This window comes from Lagopus muta, chromosome 19 (genome assembly GCF_023343835.1).
Source record: "Lagopus muta isolate bLagMut1 chromosome 19, bLagMut1 primary, whole genome shotgun sequence".
NCBI classification, from domain to species: domain Eukaryota; kingdom Metazoa; phylum Chordata; class Aves; order Galliformes; family Phasianidae; genus Lagopus; species Lagopus muta.
This window is the reverse complement of record NC_064451.1, coordinates 152,614-174,620: the sequence shown is the minus strand read 5'-3', so window position 1 is coordinate 174,620 and position 22,007 is coordinate 152,614. Positions and strand designations below refer to the sequence as shown.

Sequence of the window (22,007 nt, the reverse complement as noted above, 5' to 3'; positions counted from 1 at the left end):
CTCCCTGCTACTCCTGGCACAGCAAAACCCACAGGGTGAAGTAGCGGGCGCCTCTGTGCCACATCAATACCCACACAGCACTTCAGGAAGAGGCAAGAACCCAAGAACAGAAACAACACAGCCACCTTCCCCACAGATCCCTCTGCCTCAGGGCTCCTCCAACCTGCCCCAGCTGCTCCCTGGCCCTCACACCCCTCAGCCCTGCCCTTCTCCTCAAGGTTCCAAAACCCCACTGAGGTCCATCCTCACTGCCAGCCCCCACAGGTCCCTTCCAACTCCCACAGCTCAGCTCCATCCAACAGCCCCCATCCCCTCCATAGGGCTGCCAGCTTACAGGCCTCCCAGCAGCCTCCCCCCCCACCACAGGACCCTCCCCACAGCTCTTCTCTCCCCATAGCCCTCCCCTCAAAGGTGATACAGGTCGCTTTCTTTAGTAATAGGGATTAGTAACCAATATATTAGTTTAGCAAAAGAAATGTGTAAGCTGTAGTCCTAAAACTTTCAGCCTTGGTGAGTGAATAGCCTTGTTTTCCTCAATAATTTTGCACTGGAAACTTAATAGAATGCTTCATCAAAACACATAAGGACATTTTCCTCAGGTTCCACATGCGTTGTTATTAAGAAGTGGCTCACTGTGGCCTAACAAGCAGTGGGAATCACCCAAACTGGGAAGCAGTGAATGGCAGTAGGTCAAAAGCCTCAGTGATGAAGCTGGTGGTGAAAAATGGGGAAGCAGAAGACGGGCACTCGACCACCCTGATTCCACTGAGCATCCAAAGGGACACTGCAGGTATTCATCAGAGAAGAATGAATACTTGTGCTGATGAATATGCGTGTCTTGCTCGAGTTGCCTGGTACGTATGGTGAGGAATAAAGGAATGCTGCTTTCTAACACCACACTGGAGTTAGCTTTTTTTCTAGATGTCGGATGACACAGACTCATTTCCCCCTCCCCCCCCAGCCCCTCTGCTCACAGTTCTCCCCCCCTCCTCCGCCCTCATCCCCCACCCGTTTCCCGCCCACCGCCTCCCCGTCTCCAGGCAACGGCAGCCGCGGAGCAGGGCGGGAAACAGCAGCGCGGTGCATTGTGGGGCGGGGCTGCGCGGCGCGGTTGTTTCTTGGGGCGCCGCCTGTGTTGTGCGGGAAGCTCGGGATGGCGGAGAGACCGGAGGATCTCAACCTGCCCAACGCCGTCATCACCCGCATCATCAAAGAGGCGGTGGGTGCCGGGCCGAGGGGCTGGGCGCGCGGGCAGAGGCCTCGTTCTGCATCAGAGATCCTCAGCGCGGGGTTCTGCTGCCCGAAACGCCTCACATGAGAGCTGTTCTGAGCTCTGTGAACGCCACAGAACTGACGGGTGCATGAGGCAGCTCCGAGCCTCGGAGAGCAGCAGCTAACTTCCTTTCTAACTTGCTTTCTAGCTGCCTGATGGGGTGAATATATCCAAAGAAGCTCGGAGTGCGATATCTCGAGCAGCAAGTGTGTTTGTGCTCTATGCAACATCATGGTAAGGATTCGTTGTGTCAGATAAACCACCAACCGATGTTTATAACACATCCCTCTGCTGGCTGGCCTGGAAATTTGTTCTTGGGTACGTGTAACAATTAGACAGATCAGTACAGTGGGAAAGGTGTTACAACAAAGGCATGGTGACAAAAGGACTGGCATGACAGAGGTGCTGTAAAGATTGCTCACCCGTGTCAGAAGATTCTAGGTCTGATTTCAGGTTTGCAGGGGAAGCTTCACCAAGGAACAATCTCTAGGAAGAGATCTTTCCCTTTTGGCAGTCAGCCCTTAAATGGGGTCTCAGAGAAGTACAGCCAGATTCCACCCCCTCCTGTCTCACAGCTGAATTGCCTTCACCTGTGCTCCAGGGCTGACTGGGTCCTTTCCCCAGGTGCTCAATCAGTGGTTCAGCCTGTGACTCAACAGTTACCATACAGTATGTTTTGGTATTGTCTGTTTGATTAAACAAAACAATCACATTGTACCCCAGTCCAGCAGACTGCAATGGTTGGGTTTGGACTGCCTTTACAGGTTGGCAAAGGCAAGAACCCTTGGCTGGCTTTGAAAGCTCACCATGCAGCCCTGAAGCTGGTCACACAATAACACCTTTGGAATGGCTGGGAGCATGGCAGAGTGTTTGCCCAGAATATGCTTTGCAGAAGTCACTTCTTTGGTACTGGCTTTATGGAATTACTGCCTTGTAGCCAGTATTCAGGCCTTCTTCCCCGTGGTTATTTGTAGAAAAGACCCAGGCAATTGGAAAACTCATGATGTGAGAAAACAACACAAACAGCCAGTGAGGACAAGAGGGCATCTTAAATTATTTTAGTAAATCATTAACAAACACTGAACATTTAGGATATTACTCTGTTTTTAATTTGTCACAGAATCATTTGAGTTGGAAGGAAAATTTAAAGGTCATGGAGTCCAGCTGTGATGCACAGGGACACCCACAGCTGCAGCGGTGCTCAGAGCTCCATCCCCCTGACACTGTCTGTCTGCAGGGATGGGGCATCGCCACCTCTCTGTGCAACCTGTGCAGTGCCTCACTGCCCTTACTGCAAAAAATGTCTTCCTTATATCCAGTCCAAATCTTTTCTCTTTTAGCTGGAAACCATTTCCACTTGTGCTGTCACAGCAGACAAAGCTAAGGAGTCTGTCCCCTCCCTTCTCTCAGTCCTGTAGATACTGACAGGCTGCTCTCAGCTCTCCTCCATGCTGCACAACCCAGCTCTCAGCCTGTCCTCGCAGGGAGGTGTTACATCCCTTGGTGCATTGTTGTGGCCCTCCTCTGGACATGTTTAGAACTGTAATAAGCGAGTACATTGATGGCAGTTATCAATTAGCTCTCTTCTCCTTGTTTCTGACTAGTGCAAATAACTTTGCCATGAAGGGGAAGAGGAAAACGCTGAATGCTGGTGATGTTCTCTCTGCCATGGAGGAAATGGAGTTTCAGCGATTTATAGCCCCTTTGAAAGAGTCCCTGGAAGGTACTGTCCTCAGATCCTATTGAGGGAACTTCAGTAGCACCAATTTTTTCTGAACGTCAGACAAGCAACATTTACTTGCCTGTCTTGTTTCTTGTTCTCTTTGTCCATTATCTTACACTGCAGTTTGCGTGGAGATTAATAATGTGTACCTTAACAGGGCTGGGATGACATTTCACAGCTGGTGAGAACTGAGAAAGTCTTATCTGATATCAATCCCATATTATGTTTATCTAAGGAAAGTCATAGGTGTTGCCTGCAAATATGAAATCCTGTGTCCTTTTCAGCTTTTTTCTGCTGAAACTTAATCTGATTTCTCATGGATGGGGCTGGTCAGCACAGCTCTCATAATAGGGAGAGTTGCTGCTATGAGTTCAGCAAGTGGACACTGGGCCCCAACTGCTGTAATGTTCACATGGTGGAAACACTGGCTTGCAGTTTTTCACTGTTCTTTTTAGTTTACAGACGTGAACAGAAGGGAAAGAAAGAAGCGAGGAAAGATAAAGACAAGAAGGCAGACTCAGAGGAACAAGATAAGAGCCGAGAAGATGATAATGATGATGATGATGAAAGGATGGAGGAAGAAGAGCAAAATGAGGAGGAGGAGGTGGACAACTGAGCTTGCCAATGGGACATAACAGGGTTGGGTTTTTGTTACTAGGGCTATAAATGTTGTAAAGAAATCTTGCTGTGTCCCCTCTGGTTTCCAGTAGAGCTCCTTACTGTTCTTCTGGAATCTCTCTTTGGCTTTAGCATGTACATAAAGGACTTGGCTAAAGCGTTTCTCATGGGTGCCTCACCTCCTCTCTGTGTGCTGGGGACTTGGCAGCTTCCCCAGGTGCTGAACAGACAAGTAATGGGTCTGGTATTTTTATGCTGGATTAACTCTGAAGCAAAGGGAAAGAAGAGAAATGTCAGTTGCCTCAATACAGAAAAGACCTGGAGAACATGAAAAAAACTTTTGAATAAGCTCATTAAACCAACCGAAGATCTGAATCCTGGTTCCTTAACCCTTTGGGGTTTACAGTCTACGTGATGATGTTAAGAGCCTTAGAAGCTGACTGTTTAAGCTTTTTATCCAAGTGATGTTTTTTCCTTCATTTTCTTGCATTCTGGCTGTGCCTTCTCTTTCCTGCTCTTTCAGTGATACTGCCAGCTTCACCAGCTGCATGCAGCACACCTGTACAAGGGCCAGTGGTTCCCTGAACTGAATTCCTCCCCTAAATGAACCAGAATAAAAAAAAAAAAAAACAAATAAAAAAAACTTCATAGCACTTGCAAAGTAAACTAATTACCACAAGTGCTTGTTTTGTGTCTTTAAAGCCCTCAGAGACAAAGAGGGATTTGTATGAAAAATCTGAAGAAAGGCTAACTGGAAAATTGTGTCTGAGGAACAAGAAAAAATTGTGTCAAGTGTGCTGCAGCTCAGCAGTGGGCAGCAGTGGCTCTGATGGTCTCAGCTCCTTCCTCTGCAGAGCTGCAGTTTCTGCAGACAGGTTGGTGATTGCTGCAAGTGTTAGAATAGTGGTGGCTTTTGGGTTGGGTGGTTTTCTGAATTACTTTTTAAGTCACTCAAGATGTGTGGCCTTCCTTGTGATACTGTGGGCTCCGGGGATGCAGGGAGGACAGTACAGTCCTGTGTAGGAAGGCCAGCTTCAAACCTGTGCTGTTAAAATTGCCTCTGTGAGAAAGATGGGGTTAAACCAGCTGAAAAATTACCTGTTAGAATAAGCTTATTTTTTGGACACAGTGCTTTATTATTTGACTGACCTTTTTCAAGACTAATAAACCTAACATTTAGACTTAACTGGAGTCTGGTAAAGGAAACATGAGGAAAACCTATAAACAAATCCATCAGTTTGGCTGATGTGCAGTATAAATAAACAGGAGCACTTGGGAGGAGCAGGGCATCCCTTTGTGTTCTGGAAAGGTGATGCAGAGCTGCCCTGCCTCTGCCATTTCTATCGCGCAGTGACTGCTTCACAGATGCTCAGCCCCCAAAAAAGCTGAAGCAAATGTTCTACTGTCTGCCTTCTGTCTGTAGGCAGTGGCAGATGAAAGGACTGCTTTGGTGTTGTCTTCCCAAGATCTCAAGAACAAAAATAGTTGTCCTTCTAGGTTTGGGGGTTTTATTCTGTTTGTTTTGTTGTTTTTTCTTTTTAGTTTTCTAGTATGTATTTGGGATGCGTGTTCCGCCAGGGACCATACTAGATTCTTTGCACAACTTGAATCTTTGATTTCCGTTGTTAATAAATGAGCTTAGTTAATAAGTGAGCTCAGTGGCTTAAGTGCACGTCTGAGCACGCCGCAGAAGCAGCCGCGGCCCTGCGTGCGGGGCGGACGCGGGGCTCCGGTCTGCCCGCCCTCCGGCCCTGTGGTGGGGAGGCCGTCCCACCATTGCGAGCGCGCCAAAACCTGCCCTTTCCCGCGCTCCGCCGCGCGAGACTTCATGTTTCCCCTGCGAGGAGCCGAGGGGCGTCGCTATGCAAATCAGCGGGCGGGACTATGTAAATTTCACTGGGCTCTCGCGGCGGGAAGCGGCGGCAGGTGAGCGCAGGGTCGCGGGGGTTTCGGCGCGGTTCGCTCGGCGCTGCGGGCCACTGCTGTGAGCTGGGGCGGTGCCGCGCGCACGGAGCGGCGGCCCGCAGTGCCCGGGGCCGGCACGCAGCGCTCCGGGGCCGGGAGGCGCTCGCACGGCCCGGCCCGTGGCGACGGGGGTGGCGGCTACGGGGGCTCGGTCACCCACTGGCTCGGCGCTCCCGCCGCCTCCCGCAGCGCCGCCGGGCGGGGAAGGAGCTCGGACGGGTATTGGGGCGTGCGGGGCCCCGGGATTCCTCAAGGGCAGAGAGGGCTCGGGGAGAGATCGTAACAAACGGAGGCAGGCACCGACCCGCAGGTAGCCGGTTGTGCCCTTGGGCCGGGACTGTGCAGAGTGGGGACGGGCAGCTCCAGGACAGAGCCCTGGCGGTTCTGTAACAGCGGGGAGCTGTGTGGTTGGGGTCAGGCTGGGGCTGGGGAAAGGCTCTGCCCCAGAAGGCGGTGGGCACAGCCCCGAGCTGCCCGTCCCCAGCTCGGGACGTGCTGGGACACTGCTCTCAGCCGTGGCCTTGGGGTTTGGGTGGTGCCGTGTGGAGCCGGGGTTGGATTCGGTGATCCCTAGGGGTTCCTGCCAACTGCTGTGCTCTTCGTCCATTGGCCGTCGTGGCAAAGCCAGCCACAGACACCAACCACGTGGTGGCAGAACCTGGTGCTGAGGCACAGATCTCTGCCTGGCTCTGCCCCTGAGGACTCCAGCAGTGCCCGGCTTTAGGGCCAAAGGGAGGAAAACTCGGGGAAGTCACAGAGCAGTGAGTGGTGCAGACTGTGCTGTCACTCCCGTGGTGTCACTGCATGTGCTCCTACAGCGTCTCAGAGCACACCGTTTCCAGATCCTATCTGAAAGATAAAATCCTTCTGAACTGACTGCCAATTAATCTGCCCTCATTAGTGTAGCTCCATTGTGTCTCCTAGGAACTCAGCTTTCCGCTCCAGCTGTTGGCAGTGCTCCCCAGCCCCTTCTTGCTGCCCTTTGAGCAGTGTGAGCACTCAGCTCAGCTGATGGCAGCTCCCCTTGTGGGGGGCCCAGAGGCGGGGGTCCCCCTGCATTGCTGTTATCTCCTCTGGACAAGCCCTCCCCACTTCTCCAATGCGGGCTGTGCCTGATACCTGCCCCTGACAGCACAGTGGGAGCTGCTGCCACTGCTCACACCCGTCCCCCTCCATGGGATCAGCGCTCCCCCTCCATGGGATCAGCGCTTGGAGCATTTTTTGGATTCTCAAAGTGTGCTGTGCTCACTGAGCCTTTTGTTCTGCCTGGAGCTGTGGCTGGGCACTGCCGGCCTCCCAAGGGCTCTGCTGTGTGGAATGGCAGTGACCCTGTGCTGGGTGTTCCTTCCTGCAGTGCCAGGACACTGCCTGCGTGCTGCAGCTGTTCCATACCATGCGTGAGCACCATCATGGTGCTTTTATAGTCCTTTTATGTATGTAATTGTGTAAGTAAGCAAGAGGTCGCTCCATCCCCAAGCTAGAAATGCAAACAGCTTGGTTAAGTCTGGTGCAGATGGACAACTTGGCTCCAGGTTGGGATGTTTGAAGGGTCTTTGAGCTTCCCCCAGTGTAAAACACAGGAACACCTTCAATTAAAGTTTCCCAGAGGAAAGGAGCCATTCCTGCTCAGCTCTACTCTGGTGTAGGATGCCATTCCTGGGCTGCAGTCCTGGAAAGCAGAGTGAGGTCGGCGTGTCCTCAGCTGAGCGCTGGTGGAGGAGCACTGAGGTTTAGTGTTGGGGAGATCAGCCAGGTGCTGACGCCCCATGTGTGCTGTGGGCTTGGGTAAGCCGAGGGTTTGTTGTTGTGAAATGTACATTTAAATTAACCAGTCACAAGATTATTAGTGAGGTGTGGAAGAAGAAAATACTGTTACAGTCAAGTCCTGTGGCTGGGCAGGGCGGTACACAGCCTGCAGGCTGATGTTAGCAGAGGAGGAATGGCATTTACTGAGTTATGGGGCAGAAGCTCCTGCCTCATCCCTGCAGCCTGGGAAGCAAATGCCTTGGGGAATTCACTGCAACTCGCAGATGTCCAAGCAGAGCAGCATGCATGGCCATCACATTCTTTTTTCCCCATCTCACAGTCACCAGTTGAGCAGCAGCTGTGATTCCCAGTGAGCAGGGCTCATTTCCTGTGTTGAAGCCCATTAGTCTCAGGCTCGTATCTGCCAGGGCAAGAAGGTTTTGATCTAGACATAAAGCAATAAAAGTGCTTCAGTGGCACCCAGCCTTTGACCTCTTGCTTTTTTGTTTTTTTTTTGCTGTTTCAGGGTCTCTTCTCACAACATCCCCGTGCATTCCCAAGATGCAGGCAGAGTCACTCCTTCACAGTGGCTACTTCCACCCTGTGCTGCGTTCGTGGCAGTGCACAGCCACCACCTTCAATGCCTCTAACCTTATCTACCCCATCTTTGTCACGTGAGTGAGCCCTGGTGCTCTGGGCTGGGGACAGACCAAACTCGGGTTGGCTGGGCATAGCACTACAGGCATGGGCACTCCCTGAGCAGTCAGAGGGGTTGAGACTCCCCAAAAAATTCCCTGTGGACAAGTGTGGGGCAGGGGATGAGTTCTGTGGGCACAGCCCATCTGCAGTCTTCCTTCTCACACCGAGTGCTCACATCTCTGTCCCATCTGCCCTCTGCAGTGACAGCCCTGATGCAGTGGAGCCGATTGCCAGCCTCCCTGGACAGGCCAGGTAAGGGCCAGAGGCCGCCAGGAGCTGCCTTGCAGCTGGAGATGATCACAGGACACGGGCAACACTCCTGTATTGTACATATTTCCTGTCCTGAGGATCCTCCCAGCATCAAGTAGGGTGGGAACATCCCCCTGCTTAAAGCAGGGAAGGAGAGCAAAATGGGAATGCTGGGTGGTGGCAAGGTCCCATTGGGCACACAGAGAAGCTGGAAGAGAACAGGGAGGCCAACAGCAGCTGGATGTGGAGTCTTGTCCTGCATTCAGCCTTGCAGGATGTGCAGGCAGCTCCTGCTGTGTTTGTAAGGTTTGGACAGAGGCCAGAGTGGGATGTTCCCAGGGCAGGGTATGTTGGGCAGGTTTTCCACAGCAGCCATTGCTGTTGGGCAGTGGGAGGTGGGTCAGCATGGGAGGGGCTCCTGGTAGCTTGGTCAGATCAGGACCTTGTTTCTCCCAGCACACAATCTGCTGGCCCTGGGCACTCAGCCATGGTTGTGCAAGCAGAGTGCATACAGGAGAGCCTGCACTCTGTGCCATGCCAGGCACCATGCCCAGCACCCTGCACGCTGTGCTGAGCCCAAGCCTGGCTTGCTCAGGGCTGCAACAGGAAAGCTGAGATAAGGGATCCAAGGGCAGGGCACACTCATCCTTTCAGAGCAGAGATGGCACAAGGCTCCCTGCCTGGTAGATAACTGTGCTGTAGCCCCAGATAAGGACCTGGATTGTTCCTTCCAGCAGTGCCTCCCCTGTATCTCCCACTGCTGCTTGGCGTGCGCCAGCATCCAACTTAATGATTAACTCGGGTCCATCCCTGAGTGGCCCAGCAGGCAGGGCCTGGCCAGCAGCTGGGTGCACTGATCAGGTCAGAGGGCTGTGTGCTGGCACTGGGTGTACTCACGGTGTATTTGCTGGATCACAAAGATGTGCAGAGCAGAATGGACTGCTGGTACCCAAGTGGCTGCTGTATGCAGCTGAGCATCCCTGCCCCTGTACGTGAGCAGCCCCCTCTGCCTTGTGGCAGTGATGCGGGGTCTCCAGATCAGCCTTCAGCATGGCTCCTGTCTAGGGCAGGTCTGGGTGCCTGGCAGCATCACTTCACTTTGGTTTTCTCAGGTATGGAGTCAACAAGCTGGAGGGGATGCTGCAGCCCCTTGTTGAGGATGGTCTGAAGTGTGTCCTCATCTTCGGGGTGCCCAGCAAGGTCCCCAAGGTCAGTGTGCATGAGCAGGTGGTGGCAGGGGCCGCAGAGTGGGGGAGCACTGTGGGGGTGGAGGGTCTCCCAATAAAACACAGGCAGTTTGGGGTTGTGGCAGCCCATTCCACAGAGCAGGATGGGAAACTGCAGCAATACCCAGGATGCTCCCAGTAGCTCTGGGTGCCTCTGCTATGTTTCTCTGTATGAGTGGGAGATAAGATGCTCTACATTTCAGAGAGCAGCACTGAAGCTTGAGAAGAGCACATCCTGTGCTGCTCCTCCTGACCCAGTCTTGCACTGGGAGCTGTTGCAGGGAGGCCCCAAGATCTGTGCTCATTTCGGTCTCGCTGCTCTGTCACCCTTTTCCACAACTGGTGATCACACCACTCTGCAGTATGAGGTCTATAGTTCAAGAACATACCTGCGGCCACGGAGGAACTGATGGGAGGCCCTTAGCTCTATGTGCCCAGTCCCTTCTCTTCTTGCAGGATGAGAGAGGCTCTGCTGCAGATGCAGAAGACACACCTGCCATCCAGGCCATCAGGAAGATCTGCTCCACATTCCCACAGCTGCTCATTGCCTGTGATGTCTGCTTGTGTCCTTACACCTCCCATGGGCACTGTGGTGAGCACACAGCATGGGGGCCTGGGGTGCTGTTCAGGCACCTTCCTCTTACCAAGACTCCCAACTCCTTCCCCACTGTTGTTCTGAACATCTCTATAGCTTGTTACAGAACTCCAAGGATCGAGGCCATCACCTCACTGTCCTGCCCCTTGCCTGACTCATTTTTTCTTGCAGGCATCCTGCGGGAAGATGGCACCATCCAGAATGAGGCCAGTTGCCAGCGGCTAGCAGAAGTGGCACTGGCTTATGCCCAAGCAGGTGAGCAGTGCCTAGCAGCAGCAACCACACATTGTTCTTGTCACCTTGCCCCCTCTAACTTATAGTCAGCCCAAAAGCAAACCGTGCCTGGCTCCAGTGGGAGGGCTCCCACTGAGCTGGGGAAGCATCCACCTGCCAATCCTGGAGGAGCTGCAGGGACTCCAGACACCTCCTTCAGTCCTATGAGGGAGTTGCCCAGGGTCACCTCCTCCTGCAGGCAGATAGAGCCTTGGGTTTGTTATTTCTGGCCTTCCCCTGCAGGCTGCCACATCATTGCCCCTTCGGATATGATGGATGGACGCATTGCAGCCATAAAGAAGGCTCTGATCTCCAACGACATGGGCAACAAGGTGAGCATGAAATGTGTGTGCCATGGGAGCAACCCCAACGGGGTGGCTGCACCTGGAGCAGCCTGGGCACAGAGTGGAAGAGGCAAACCTCCACATTGTTCAGGATATGCTGCAGGCATTTTCCTGCCCTAGTGCATGGAGAAAGGGTAAGTTCTTGGCCGGTCGCGTGGGGCCAGTGAGGCACCAGGCCTCTGGTAGAGAACAGAGGAATGGGATAGAATATAAACCAACTGTAGGAGGGAATTCCTACCACCCTCGAGCTGGGATGCAGCAAAGAGCTCCAGCCCTCACAGCACCACTCTCCTCTGCAGGTGTCAGTGATGAGCTACAGTGCCAAGTTTGCTTCATGCTTCTATGGACCCTTCAGGTGAGGTTCTACAGAGATAGGAACAGCCCGTATTTGCAGGAGCAGCAAGGAGGGAGTGCACCAGAGTGTATTTTGGGATGAGCCTTGGCTCAGCAGGTAGAGCTCATCCCAAGAAAGGCCTGGACCCCAATAGAGCTCCTGAAAAACTCAGAAACAAAAGGAAAATATTTAAATCAGCTTTACCCCAACCCTATGGGCATGGGGAGGGCTGTGGGTGCGGAGGGTTGCTGGAGCTGCTCCCCATCCCGAGTCAGATGGGGAGGAAGGGGGAACAGCTCTGGCCACTGGCCCAACCTGGCCTCACACTGAAGGCGCTGATCCCTGTGCCCTGCTTGTTTCCAGGGATGCTGCACAATCCAAACCTGCCTTTGGAGATCGGCGCTGCTACCAGCTGCCCCCAGGTGCCCGCGGTCTGGCACTGCGAGCTGTGGTGAGTCCAGCCAGGCCCTGTGGCTCTGTGGGGACCAAAAAACTCATCCATCCAAGATGGCCAAGGGTCCTTTCCCTCCACAAGTCAGAGCCTCGATGACCATCAGCTCACCGTAGAGCCTGAAGAATATGTATAAGGAGCTGGGCACTCCATTCCCCACTGTGACTTGGAGCATGGGGACAAGGGATGAGGTTCCAGGCCCAGTTGTGGGCTCCTGTGGACATCGGGGGCCCCTTCTGTGTCCCAGACTCCTGGGAAAGTAATCACTGGGTCAGAAATTCTGAGGAAACATCCATCAGTTGTGAGCTGCAGGGATCGTATGCATTCTCCCTGCAGGACCGGGACGTGCGTGAGGGCGCAGACATGCTGATGGTGAAGCCTGGGATGCCCTACCTGGACCTTGTGCGGGATGTGAAGGAGCGGGTAAGGCCCGGCTGAGGACACCGGGTGTTCCCAAGGGAGAAGTGGGTTGGGGACAGCGATGGCCCATTTCCAAAACCGGTGGGGAGAGGAGACACTGCACAGTGGAAGAGCTCCAGTCCCTAGGGTGGACAGATGATGCCTGGCTGTCCCGCTGACCCCTGCCGTTGCCTGCAGCACCCCACGCACCCTCTGGCCGTGTACCACGTCTCGGGAGAGTTCGCCATGCTGTGGAACGGGGCACAGGCGGGCGCCTTCAGCCTGAAGGCCGCGGTCATGGAGGCCATGGCCGCCTTCCGGCGTGCAGGTGAGAAGCGGGAAGGCACGGGGCCAGGCTGCCTCTAGCCCCGATCCCCGCCTCCCATCCGCTGTCCTCCCGCAGGGGCCGACACCATCATCACGTACTTTGCGCCGCAGCTGCTGCGCTGGCTGAGGGAGGAGGCGGCGGTGGGGCGGGCCTGAGCCGGTGGGCAGGCCGGAAGTGCCGGGGACACAACCGGAAGCGCTGGGGCGGAGCCGGAAATGTTATGAGCGAAACCGGAAGCTGTAGGGGCGGAGCGGGGCTCCTCGGCCCGGCCCCGCAGTTCCGGTCTGGGGCACGGCCTGGGCAGCGGCGCGGCTGGGGCTGAGCGGGGCCGTTCCGCTCCGTCCCCAAATCCCCCCGCCTCAGCGCAGGCCCCAGATCGGGGCTGATATGGCCGTGCGGTGCGTCGTGCCGTCGCCCCCGTGTGTGCTGTAGGTTCCCTTTAATCCTAACTTTGACTGAAGCGATGCTCAGGCTGCGCCTTTTGACGTGGGACGTGAAGGACACCCTTCTGCGGCTCCGGCAGCCCGTGGGGCTGAGTTATGCGGCCGAGGCTCAGGCCCATGGCGTCCAGGTGCAGCCGGAGGCGCTCAGCCAATCCTTCCGTGCGGCCTACAGGGCCCAGAGCCGCCGCTTCCCTAACTACGGCCGGGCCGAGGGGCTGAGCTCCAGGCAGTGGTGGGTGGATGTCGTCAAGGAAACCTTTCGGCTCACGGGTGTGCACGAAGATGCAGTGCTCTCACTGATGGCAGAAAACCTTTACCGGGACTACTGCAGTGCACGCAATTGGGAGTTGCTGCCGGAAGCCGGGGAGACCCTGAGCTGGTGCCGCCAGCACGGCTTCCGCATGGGTGTGGTCTCCAACTTCGATAACCGGCTGGAAAGCATCCTGGTGCAGTGCAACCTACGGCACCACTTCCACTTTGTGCTCACCTCTGAGGCTGTGGGTGTTGCTAAGCCAAACCCGAAGATCTTCAAGACAGCCCTATGCCTTGGTAGGGCACTGCCTGAGCAGGCGGCCCACATTGGGGATGACTACAGCAGGGATTACAGGGCGGCACGGGAGGTGGGCATGCACAGCTTCCTGCTCCACACCCCTGGGCAAAGCACACAGCCAGAGGTGCCGCCGGGACACATCCTGCCCACACTGAGCCATCTCTTGGCTGTCATTGAGAAGGGATAGCAACAAGAGCTGCCCTTTGGAAGAACCAGTGCTGCTGCTGAGTGGCAGTCCGCTCCTGGACCGTGACTTCTTGCTGCTGTTTGGGGTAAGGAAAATAAATGAGCGCTTCTGAGCATGGGGAGAGGCCCTGCCCACATTGCAGGAGCAACATTCAGGCAATAAAGTGTACCTGGCACACACAGCATTTGTGCTGTTTTCTTTCCAAGTGCTTCGTGTGGGGTGGGGCCTTCTGCTGCTGGAACTGGGGAATGTATCAGGGTGCAGCACAAAGCATTTCAGTTACACTCATCCACATATGTTGCACAAGTTAATTCCATCAGGAGGGACTGATAGTTACCTCTTCTTAGTCACTGATTCCTGCAGAGCTGTCTGGGGACAGGCTGCCAGCAGAGCAGTCACTGCGCTGTATCTGCACACCTGGTGGACCTCAGGTTTGCCACCTCAACAAGAAGCTACCTCTGCCCTGGAGCTGTAGATGGCAGCAATCACAGCCCTCTTGTTATGGGCAAAGTGGTCTGGAGATGCAGAATTTTGCTTAGTGTAATTTACTGCCAGCAAACTTAATTACTGTTTTGGATATTGAGAAACAGAATCACAGAATGGCCAGGGTTGGAAGGGACCTCAAGGACCATGAAGCTCCAACCCCTTGCCACACGCAGGGCCACCAACCTCCACATTTCATACCATCCCAGGCTGCCCAGGGCCCCATCCAACTGGCCTTGAACACCTGCAGGGATGGACGGGGCATCCACAGCCTCTGTGGGCAGCTGTTCCAGCACCTCACCACTCTCTGTAAAGAACTTAAATGAGAACTTAAATAAATAAAGATAACAATTTTTAAACACCAAGGAAATGCATTTCTTTCCTTCACCCAAGCTCAGTGTCAGTCCAACACCTCTTTTACTATCAATCAGCTGCTTGTTTTCACTGTAATATGCTCAACCTTGCCAAGCCCCAGGAACAAACAGCTCCATTCAGGTCAATGCTAATGGCTCCTCTCTTGCTGCTCCTCTGCTCTGGGAGATGCTGATGGTCCATGAGGGTGCCCTGCCCAGTGTGGGTTCTCACATGGGTGACAACCCCAATTCATGGTGTCCCTCCTCCCACTAGGGCTCCTCCTTCCAAGTGTTCCTACAGCCTTCCATGCCTTCTGCCACTTCTCTTTCATTTCTCCAAACAGCTCTTAACCTTTAGGCAAGATTGAAATAATTTTCATTCCTGCAGCATGGAGTGTTTTGTTGCCTGTGTTCCTCTCCATTGGAGCTGGAAAGAAACCCTTGTCTTGAAGAGGATTTAAATGATTCACTCACAGAGGAATGGCAGAGCCAGGTGTTAAACACTGATCCCATATCCCAGCTTTCATAATTTTGCTCTCCCCACCTAGCACTCCCAGCTCTGCTGAGCAAACTGTGGTGTTGTTGCCAAGGTCTTCCCATGCTGAACTGGGCTCAGTGAAAGCTCTGCTTCCTGCTGCAGCACTTCCCAGCCCCCCTCCCAGCCCTGAGGACTCCAACAGCATGGGAGCTGGGGAGAGCTCACAAGAGTCTTCAGAAGGCACTGTGCTCCTGTGGGAGGTGCTTGGGGTCTGATTTGACCTTTTCCAAAGGTCCTGGCTCTGGGTCCTGGAGGGCAAACATCACGTGCTCGGCAGCCTGAAGGAGATGAAAGCCGTTGTAAAACAAGAGAACAGATGTAGTGGCTGAAGGCAAGTCTTTTCTGATCACTGTACACGCTGGTAGCCCGCGAAGGCACTGTGGTGTATACAGTCACTGTCCATACAGCCCTATGTTTGCAGCCCACCTCTCTCACCGGCTGAGCGAGATGCTCTGGTGTGCCACCGCAAAGACGGGGTAGAGTGGTGCTGCAAAGGCCTCCCGGTGCGAGAAGAGGATGGTGCAGGAGTTGGGGTCGTAGAAAAGCACCTCCCCTCCCGCAAAGTCAACCAGCACACCGATCTCAGCCGGGGCCCTGAGCAGCTCCACAGGCTGGGGCTGACCGGCATGCAAGAACCTGAACTCCTTGTCGTAGCGTGAGAAGACCCAGGAGGCAGCATTGAAGCCCAGGCGGGCCTCATTGCCGGGCCCCTTCCGTGGCAGCGAGCCGTAGCACACCCCCAGCTTGTAGGCACAGCTCTTCTCCACGCTGATCTTCCATGCGTGGAGCCCCGTGTGAAAAGCCGCAGCAGCCAAAGCATTGGGCCAGTGGTCAAAGCGCTCGGGGCCATCCAAGTCCAGCTTTGCTTTCTTGGGGCTGAAGGTCAGGGTTTTCTTGTCTTCCGACAGGCTTAGGTGGGGGCTGACGGTTTTCTCGTCTATGCTGATTTCCTGAGAGCCTGGGAGAGAAGCACACAGTGAGCACATGGAGGGCCTTCACCGCCCCAAGAACCCACAGCGATGGGTCCAAATGCTCCCTACGGTGATAAGGGCAGCAATTGTGTTGCCACTTCCCAGAGTGGTGTGAGAAGGGATGGAAGGAGACAGCTCAGAGCCACGGGCCAAATCCAGCCAGGAATCTGCACTCACTGCACCAGAACACACCTACAGCAACGGCCTGGGGTTCCTGTCCCATACAGACAGGCTGCCAAATAGTGTGAAGGAGAGCAGCGATCCGAGCAGGGACTGGGTGTAATTCCTATCCATGGCAGGGAGAAACCCAAACCCAAACCCTGTTCCTGCAGACTCCCTGCTCCTTCTCCCCAAGGTGAGCTAGGAGCCTACCAGGAAGGCACTTGCTTGGGGAAACCAGCAAAGCTGGTACTGCTGGGACAAGGAGGGATGGGAAGAGGAAGTCCCTTCCCTGCTACAAAGCACGCACAAAGCACGCTCAGCCCAAAGTTCATCAGCTCAGAATAGTCCACCAGTCCTGAGTGGTTTGGAAGAGCCTCAGGAGGTGGCACCAGGAATTGCATGAACCACCGCTCATCTCTTTTGCTGTGATGCAAGGACAGGTCCTTCATTCACAGCACAGAGGCAGCACCCAGCCCTGTGGCCCCCGCACACTCTCCCTGTGCCACCCTTCCTCCACACACACCTCAGCAGCCCACAGCAGGGTGTGAGCGCTGAGTAACTGCACAAATATTTCCCCAGCCCTGTAAATCTCTAAGCGAAGGGGAAAGGCTGCTGCCCACGTGACTCACCTCTGCCTGCTCCCAGGAGATGCAGTTTCCCTGTCCAGTGCTTTTCCTTGCCCTGCTTTCCCCACCCTCTCTCATTCATTTTCTGCCTTCAGCTGATGCAGAAATGGGGCTGGAGCAGGTGAGCCTTTTGCTGTGCCACCCCACACCTCGGGGCTAGGCTGTAAGAGGAGCTCAGCCACACAAAGCCCATTCCTGCTCCATCAGCCCCTGCCCAGCATTCAGCACCTGGCAGGATGAGGCCCCAGATAACCAAACCACTGGGCTGCCACTCCAGAGACACGATGGAATGGGCTGAGATAAGCTAATAAGTCTGCTCAGTAGGTTTGTGTTAATCACAACACACTTTACTGCATGGAAAAAGCAGTTCCTATTTTCCAGTCTCACTACTGAAACCCTCGCAGTCCAATGCAGGCATCAAGTTAGTGCAGGCCCCTTGGGCTCAATGCTCAGCCCCCTCCCCAGGAGGACCAGAGCCCTCCCAGAATGCTGCCAAGGGCTTTACGGGACTTTGTGTCTTAATGCAAGCTGGGGCTGCTGCAGCTAATATTACATTTGTAAAGCTATGTCCTGGGTGGACTATGGATTAGTGAGACAAGCAGGCACCCTATGACAGTGTTGTGTGAAATCCAACCACACACACAGAAAGCATCAGAGTGAAATTTCCATGTAACGTGTGCAGCTACAAACCCAGCACTGTGATTTGGTGCCTCAAGGTCCTCACAGCTGGCAAGGATGGGACTGGGAAAGGAATCCATAGGAAAACCACATCACAGCAAAGGGAACTAGAGGCTGACTTGGGAAAAAATCTGAGAACCTGCTCAGCTTTGCCAATAGCAACTGCAGGATTTTGCTGAATTAATCTCAGAGGCGGAGCAGCACCAGAGTTTGCAGCAGAAGACACAAACATTGGCACTATCTGCCACACAGCTGACACACAACCTTAGAGTGATACCAGTCAGAAGCACACGCACTTGCAAGGGATCTGGGGAGCACTCATCACCACCAAGAGCGAGGTGAGCAGAAGTCAGGAGTTATCATGTGAGCATTGGGAAGATTACCCCAGGGAGGGGAGATGGGCACCTTTTCAAATTGTGAAGGATGTCACCACCTTTGAGGAACAAGAAATACATTTGAAATGCTCTAACAACATCCCGGGAGAGCAAACATTTCACAGTCAGCCATCCAAGCTGATCGTTGCCAGATGAAAACCACTCCTGCTCAGAGCTGCCACACCATCACTGCTGCCCCGTCACACCAGGACATGGCTCCCCAGGCTCACAGCCACCCACAGCTGCTCAGAGCCATTGATCAGAGCCACTGCCTGAATTCCCAGCCCTGAAGCTGTTGCTGCCCACCCGGTGAGCCCCAGGGAGCACATGGAGGTGAGGCAGCACAGGGGGACAGGAGGTGCCAGGTCCTCCAGGGGGCAGGACACAGCCTCAGGGTGGTCACACTGCACCTAGGGCTTTATTGAGGTGCAAAATGAGCTTGCAGAAATCCAAATCTGAGTAGGACACTGACCTGCCATACAGCAGAGAACGGCAGAGGCCCACAGCCGGTGCAGCAGCGGACTCTGAACACGCTGCTGATTAAAGTTTAACTTGGCAGACTCCTGTGGCTCTAAGATTCCCTCTGCCAACTCTGTCCTAGCAAAGAGACACAGCAGTTACTTTGAAATCAGGTGATTAATTGACAGTTGCTGAGAGGTGGTGGCAGAGGTCTGGGGGAAGGAGCACAGAAACATGAGCTGGAGGAGTCACCAGAGTGGCACTCACTGCAGGGACACTGCTCTCCTCCAAAGCAATGCTTTTGGTTGGTTTTCATCACAGCCCCTTCTGAAAGGACTTCAGCTTTAAAACACAAGCCTGCAGCCTGAGTCAACAGCTTCCTCATGCAGCACATGCAGGTTACGTGCAGCCGAGACCAGCCATCAAGATACAAGGGGAAAACAATGGGCGGGCTGCAGGAAGAGCATGGGGTTTCCCTGTGAGGTTTTCTGTGGACCAAGCCTAATTGCTAGAGCAGAGGAGTGAGCTGGGACTGCAGATCCCACGTAATGAGGTTAAGGACCTGCTGCGTTCCTGCAGCCTTCAGCACACATCAGCTCATCTGGTGCTGGCAGCACGATATGCTGCACATCGTGCAGCGGGTTTATTGTTCTCTGCAGGAAAGCTGCAGGCAGGAGCAGCAGGCCAGCTCCTCAGGTGGGCGATGTGACCCTGCCTCCAGGGCAGTGCTGTTTTCCGAAGGGCTGGAGAAAGTCTCCTGCCAGCAAGTGCCAGAGCACCTGTAGGTGCCTGCAGAGGGGCACTGCACAGCCTGGCCTCCAGCCCTTCCGAAGCAAAGACCAGAGGACACATGAGAATCTCTGTTCTCTGTCCTTGTCTTGGGAACAAGGGAGGGAAGAGCAGAGCTGTGGCGTGCTGCCCACTGGGGGAAGGCAGGAGCTGCTGGGCAGGCTCAGAGAAGGGGTGAGGAAATGCAGGAGCAGGCAGGTACTGACCTCTCGAAGATCTCTTGTTCCGCGTTCTGGGGACAAAGAGAGAAAAAGTCAACACAGCTGAAATTCCCACAGAGAAAATCCCAAACTCAGGCTGGGGCACAGCAAACCAGGGACCCAGGGAGCACCAGTCTCCTTCCTGACCCACAGAAAACACCCCCAACCACAGCCATGGCCTCAGCAAGCATCCAACATCCATTTACTTTGGCTGCGGCACTTCTCACTCCTTGCCTCAGAAAATGAATGGGAATGGCTGAGGATGCTGCATATTCCCTGTACCTACAGCTCAGCTCTGCCAAACTGGCAGGTGGCAGCGGCTCTGGGGCACAGCACGGGGCCCTCCAGACAACCTGCAAGCTGTGGGGAGCAGGAGACAGCAAACACAGCTGGCTCATCTGCTGCAAGGGAAACACGAGGGAGACCTACAGCAGGGAATCACAAAGCAGCAGATCGGACCCCTGTCCTTTGGTACACACCAGGCTGGATGCGCCTGGAGCCTCTTACTGCTGCATCCTGCCTTGCCCCAGGTGAGAAAACCCCAGCCCTGTCTGTTTGTCAGGTTCTGTCCTGTGTCCCTCCCTCCTCCCCACCTCTGGGGCACTGTAGGAGCACCCTGTGCTAGCAGCCAACAACCCTAAAAGCCTTCAGTAAAGGTGCTGCAAGGGTTACAGACCCTAAGGCAAAAGGCAGACAATGCTGTGAGCAATTCCACTCCTCCCTACAACTGCTGACACTGGGCCCTTCTCTGGTGACATCAGTTAGCAAATCAGTAGCAGAAATTCAGAGCCCAACTCAGAGCTGCAGGGTTCACTATGTGCTTCTCAGTTTGCCAGGAGATGACACATATCAGTTTGTAATAAATACCAACACCAAGCACCCAGGGTGGAGAATTTATGAATGCTATTCCCCTTCCTTTACTTGGCAAAAGGAGAAATAAAAGGGCCTTATGGCCTCTCTATCAGGTTAGATATGATGAGCAGCAGCTAAGAGCAAGCAGGAGGTGCAGTGCCTTCCTGCCTGCATCTAAAGCAAGAGAAGCTGATTAGTAAAATGCAGTTTAGCAGCTGGAAAAGCAGCTGAGCAAAGGGAAGCAGACACTGCTTTGTATGGCTAATACCTCAGACAGAGGTATATGCTGCACAACAGGATGGACCTCCAAGAAGAGCTGCAGGTGCTCCCAAGGAACATATTTTTATTAAAAGGGCAGCAGAAAGCTGACAGCCCAGTCCAACCTGCACCAAGTGGGAAGCATCACACCCACCTAGAAACCCGGGGGGATTGCTGGGATCGCCTGAAGCCCAATTCCAGCCGCCTGCTGTCACTGCACAAACTAATCAATGCCATAATTAAGTCTGAGCATCCGCAACGAAAAACCAAGGCTGTTTCTGGGCAGCTGGGCCATGCCTTGGTTCGGGGGGAGGGGGGGCACTCACCACCAAGCCCTGGTCGTCCAGGTTGGTGATCGTGTCCACCAGGTACGTGCGGAGGGCAGACAGCTTCTGCAGTGCCTCGGTCCAGTGCGCCTGCTGTGTCAGGATGCTCTGCTGCACCCGCTCCTCCTCGGCGTGCACCTCCTCCAGCAGCCGCTGCTCCTCGTTCTCACACACCTTCCCCACGAAGATCAGTCTCTGGATGACCAACTCTCGTGCGCTGTTAGCAGCGCTCTGCAAGGAAAGGAGAGAGGAGAAACAGCTGCAACCCAAATGAACACCCACAGCCCCCGAGGGCTCAGCTGTTAACTGAGCCCGAGCCACATGATGATGCACACAGAGGTGAATGGGTTAACCAACCCCCAACCTGCTGGCCGCCTCCTGGCCCAACCAGCACACAAACTAATTGCACACTGACCACTAACCACTGCAGCATGGAAGCAACAACCACCTGCTCTGCCTGGGTCCCAAATGCCAGCCCTCCTCTGAACTGCCAGGAATCAACATCAGCAAAAAGCAGTGCTGACCACGATAGCTGCCTTCATCTTCAGGGTCAGCAAAGCACAAAGCAGAGCAAGGAAGATGAGGTGCCAGCCCTAGCTGGAGTGACCTCATTGCAGCCTTTCAGTACCTAAAGGGAGCCTACAAACAGAAGGGGATTCAACTCTTGGAAAGGGTAGATAACAGCAGGACAAGAGGAAACGGTTTTAAGTTCAAGGAGGGAAGATTGAGGTTGGATGTCAGGGGGAAGTTCTTGACAGAGAGAGTGGTGAGGTGCTGGAACAGGCTGCCCAGAGAGGCTGTGGATGCCCCGTCCATCCCTGGAGGTGTGCAAGGCCAGGTTGGATGGGGCCCTGGGCAGCCTGTGCTGCTATGAAATGTGGAGGTTGGTGGCCCTGCGTGTGGCGGGGAGTTGGAGATTCACGATCCTTGAGATCCCTTCCAATCTTGGCCATTCTGAGATTCTAGCGTGATGTTGGATGGCTGCCCACCAACACCTGCGTGCCAAGGAGCCCCGGGACCGGCTTTGCTCCAGGACAGGGCAAGGACTTACCAGCACACCCTGGCTCCTGGCGGGCAGCACCTCGTCCACGTGCTTGGTGATAGCAGCGCTCTGCAGCTGCAGCCGCTCGCATCGGTCCACGAGTTTGTTCTGGAACGCGGAGGGCGGAGCAGCGTTCAGGCCCGGCACCGGCGGGGCTGGTAGATCCGGGACATCCCTGCCGCAACCCCTCCGCCCCCCCTCACGCACATAGCCCCATTCACTCCCACCGGGCCCCCCGCAGCCACCCGCAGAAATCTCAAGCCGGAGGGAGGAAGGCAGACCTCCCCACGCCTGACCAGGCGCAGGCGCAGGCCCAGCCCGCAGCACCCCGCTCGCCTCCCTCCCGCGGCGAGGACCCCCAGCGTTCCCCCGCCCGCTCACCCGCAGCTCAGCCGCCCTCTCGGGCAGCGCCCGCGGCTCCGCGCCCCGTCGGGCCATGCTGCGTGCGCGGCGGCACCTGCCGCAGGTGCGGGGGGCGGCGGTACGACGGGGC

The 22,007-nt window shown here is 54.9% G+C and overlaps 4 protein-coding genes across 5 annotated transcripts; 3 read left to right on the top strand and 1 right to left on the bottom strand.

The window, feature by feature from the left end:
• Nucleotides 1-1,066: 1,066 nt before the first annotated feature.
• Nucleotides 1,067-4,257, top strand: POLE3 (DNA polymerase epsilon 3, accessory subunit). Its single transcript, XM_048966184.1, has 4 exons — nt 1,067-1,219; nt 1,422-1,507; nt 2,878-2,996; nt 3,452-4,257. Exons 1-4 carry the CDS (start codon nt 1,154-1,156, stop codon nt 3,610-3,612), a joined length of 432 nt encoding a protein of 143 aa, XP_048822141.1. The 5' UTR covers nt 1,067-1,153; the 3' UTR covers nt 3,613-4,257.
• Nucleotides 4,258-5,348: 1,091 nt separating this feature from the next.
• Nucleotides 5,349-12,410, top strand: ALAD (aminolevulinate dehydratase). 2 transcript variants are annotated; one of them, XM_048966179.1, is made up of 12 exons: nt 5,349-5,540; nt 7,852-7,999; nt 8,226-8,276; nt 9,386-9,482; nt 9,956-10,091; nt 10,266-10,349; nt 10,611-10,699; nt 11,011-11,066; nt 11,409-11,496; nt 11,833-11,919; nt 12,094-12,223; nt 12,299-12,410. In XM_048966179.1, the coding sequence occupies exons 1-12, from the start codon at nt 5,477-5,479 to the stop codon at nt 12,376-12,378; spliced, it is 1,110 nt and encodes a 369-aa protein (XP_048822136.1). In that variant the 5' UTR covers nt 5,349-5,476; the 3' UTR covers nt 12,379-12,410. The 2 variants fall into 2 exon arrangements, with proteins under 2 accessions (XP_048822136.1, XP_048822137.1); XM_048966180.1 differs by lacking the exon at nt 5,349-5,540 and adding an exon at nt 5,766-5,889.
• Nucleotides 12,411-12,675: 265 nt separating this feature from the next.
• Nucleotides 12,676-13,584, top strand: HDHD3 (haloacid dehalogenase like hydrolase domain containing 3). Its single transcript, XM_048966183.1, has one exon. It carries the CDS (start codon nt 12,687-12,689, stop codon nt 13,401-13,403), a length of 717 nt encoding a protein of 238 aa, XP_048822140.1. The 5' UTR covers nt 12,676-12,686; the 3' UTR covers nt 13,404-13,584.
• A 106-nt stretch (nt 13,585-13,690) lies between these two features.
• BSPRY (B-box and SPRY domain containing) lies at nt 13,691-22,004 on the bottom strand. The gene is made up of 6 exons (XM_048966182.1): nt 21,896-22,004; nt 21,524-21,622; nt 20,473-20,703; nt 19,043-19,068; nt 18,061-18,185; nt 13,691-15,735 (listed from the first exon to the last, which is right to left on the bottom strand). The coding sequence occupies exons 1-6, from the start codon at nt 21,950-21,952 to the stop codon at nt 15,209-15,211; spliced, it is 1,065 nt and encodes a 354-aa protein (XP_048822139.1). The 5' UTR covers nt 21,953-22,004; the 3' UTR covers nt 13,691-15,208.
• Nucleotides 22,005-22,007: the final 3 nt, after the last annotated feature.